General features: G+C 31.0%; 1 protein-coding gene across 1 annotated transcript in view; it reads left to right on the top strand.

Moving 5' to 3' along the window:
* Window positions 1-2,229, top strand: part of SHCBP1L (SHC SH2-domain binding protein 1-like) — a 41,773-nt gene extending 39,544 nt beyond the window's left edge. Inside the window, exons 9-10 of the mRNA XM_008592886.1 lie at window positions 292-414; window positions 1,867-2,229. Coding sequence (XP_008591108.1) covers window positions 292-414; window positions 1,867-2,118 — 375 coding nt within the window. The 3' untranslated portion in view covers window positions 2,119-2,229. The remainder of the gene's footprint in view (window positions 1-291; window positions 415-1,866) is intronic.
* The last annotated feature ends 536 nt before the right edge of the window (window positions 2,230-2,765 follow it).

The following is a 2,765-nucleotide window of genomic DNA, read 5'->3' as shown; positions in this document are numbered from 1 at the left end:
TTGCTTATAGAGGTTTTGGACTCCCTTCTAAAGAATTTGAGTGGGAGAATAAGGTAACGAAGTATATGACCTCAACCTTCCTTGTAGGCCAAATGATTCTGTAACAGAGATTTAGTTTTCAACATTTGTAAACATTCTCTCTACAATAAATTGTTGCATTTATTATCACATATATTCATGTAACTTAGTGTTTAGATTGCTAATATAGAATTACAGTTTTCGAGTGTAAAGAAAATTTTGGAGAAGGATTTGTGTGTTTTGTAGATTGTTTTATTTGCTTTTAATTGACAGGGTGCTGGTGTTGAACTATATCCTGGGAGCACAGCCATTTTGGAAAGGAATGAAATTTATCACTGTAATAATCTCAAAACCAGTGATAGTTCAAAAAGCACTTTAGGTGGAGTTAACATGAAGGTATTCTCTTTTCTTAATGTAGAATTGTAAGAATAGTAATTAGATAGTAAAATGTTAGTTTTAGTCTTAAAATTTAGTCTAAATGCTATCATTGATTTGGAAAATAGTATAAGTAATAATTAAAATATGGCTAAATGATGTCTGATGGGAAACAAGTTTAGCCTTATAATTTAATAATTTCAATTTAAACTTCTAGCAAATAACTTTGCATATGAGAAAGTAGATAGGTTTTGCTCTTATAAAAATATTTTAGATTTTTCATCATCAGATATGTAATACATTTTGGAAAGTAAGGCAAATTAAGATAATATATATATTAGGAAACACTTCAAGTATTACCTTCAAAGTTGTGTAAAATGATTTACGCTAACCAACTAAAATATTAATAGCAATAATTTATAGGTAAAATGTCTTCCCATTTTTTTGTTTGCTTCTGTAAATCCTTTCTAGGTCCCTCTAGGCTTATATAGTTAATAAGTTTTACGTTTATGATGTTTTCCCCTAGAACTCTACATTCTAACCAAATGAGCTAACCAGCCAGCCGTTGAACTTTACGTTCGAATTCTTTGTTTTATGAATGTACATTTTGTCTCCTCAAATAGATTATAAATTACTTAAGGGCAGGAATTGTATTTTATACTCAAAGTGTGAGCCATGGACCGGCAGCATTGGCATCACATGGTAGCTTGTTAGCAATGCAGAATCTTGAGCCTTACCTAACATCTATAGAGTTAGAATCTGATTTTTACCAAGATCCACAGGTGATTGATATGTACATTAAGTTCAATAAGCATAGTTTATAAAATCTGACAAGGTCTGGCACCTGCCTTCTCCAAACTCATCTCCTTCCACTCCTCTTCACATGTATTGAAGCCACACTGGCTTTCTCTGTGTTCCCAGAAATTATTAACCTTATTCTGGCTATTACCTTTACTTGAAACACTTCCTGTAGATCTTAAGGTGTAGACCTTATTATTTATATCTGAACATAATTGTCCATCTTCCAAGCAGCCTTTACTATAAAGGACACTTTACTGTAAAGAACACACTAAATTGAGTGGCAGCTCCTCCCTACCCATTCATGCTGTCGCATGGCCCTATTTTATTTTCTCCGTATCACATATTATTATCTGAAGTTATTTATTTTCAGGTTTATCATGTTATACTAGAGGTCAGCTTCATGGAATGTATCTCTACCCAGAATCAGTTTTGTTTTGCTTTTTAATCAATAACTAACAAAAATAAATTGAAAACCTCATTTAATATTTTCTCATTAAACATTTTTATACTTAATATTACATTAATCAGTGCCAGGAAAACAGCACTTGTTCAAAGCTGAGAGTCTCAGATGTTTTAAAGAAACCTGTTAACTCATGACTCTATAGACTAATTAGCTCATTTTTTTTTAAATAAAAATTATTGAAAAACTAATTTCCTCAAATAATTTAACAGGTTCTCCCAGCACCCAAATTGAAGATGACTAACAATCATATTCACAACAACAATGGCTATGGAGTAAGCATTCTTCAACCAACTGAACAATTTTTTATTGTAGCAGAAGAAGCTTTCAACAAAGGGGCTGCTTCAGGAGATAAAAAAGATGATCAAATGCTTTCCAAAGTAATGCAAAACCTGAATCTGGAAATGAATAATAATAAGATAGAAGCAAATGTAAAGGGGGATATCAGAATAGTCACAAGTTAAAGTATCTGTATATTTCAAAAATTTGTTGAATAAATAATTCTCATATCCCACAGAAATGGTAGTTTTAATTCAATTCAAAACTTAAAAAATAAACATTTGAATGCTTTCAATGAATCTTTCAACATATTTTTAAAATAATTTATTTTTTAATAGCTTTATGAAATATATTTCACAGACAATAAAGTCTACCCTTTAAAGTGTGCAATTCAGTGGTATTTAGTATATTTTTAATATATGGTATAACCATCATCACTATTTAATTCCAGAAACAAATATGGCTTTATACATTGTTTTTTAATACTTCTACTCCAATAAAAAGCATTAGGTGTTCTATGTAGAGAGTAGATAAAATTAAGTTTATAGACAATTCCCAGTTATCTGTACTAGTAACCAGAATAAGGTAATATGGCACTATATTAAAATAGAATTAGGTATAACTGCAAGAAACAAGGAAATCCAGAATGAGAGGTAAACATTGTAGACATGTATTTCTCACTCATATTCAAGAAGTGTGGAAGTACTCAGTATAGCTGATAGATGTTCAGTGTTGGTCCTCAGTGTAGTTCTGGTAGGTAGGTGTTTCATGTTGTGAGAAATCCCAGTTTCTTCTGTCTTGTTTCACCATTGTATGGTTTCTGTTAAAAGTC

The sequence above is a fragment of the Galeopterus variegatus genome, unplaced genomic scaffold (genome assembly GCF_000696425.1).
Source record: "Galeopterus variegatus unplaced genomic scaffold, G_variegatus-3.0.2 Scaffold8434, whole genome shotgun sequence".
Lineage (NCBI taxonomy): Eukaryota > Metazoa > Chordata > Mammalia > Dermoptera > Cynocephalidae > Galeopterus > Galeopterus variegatus.
Note: the sequence above shows the minus strand (reverse complement) of the source record. Positions and strands in the feature narration are given on the sequence as shown.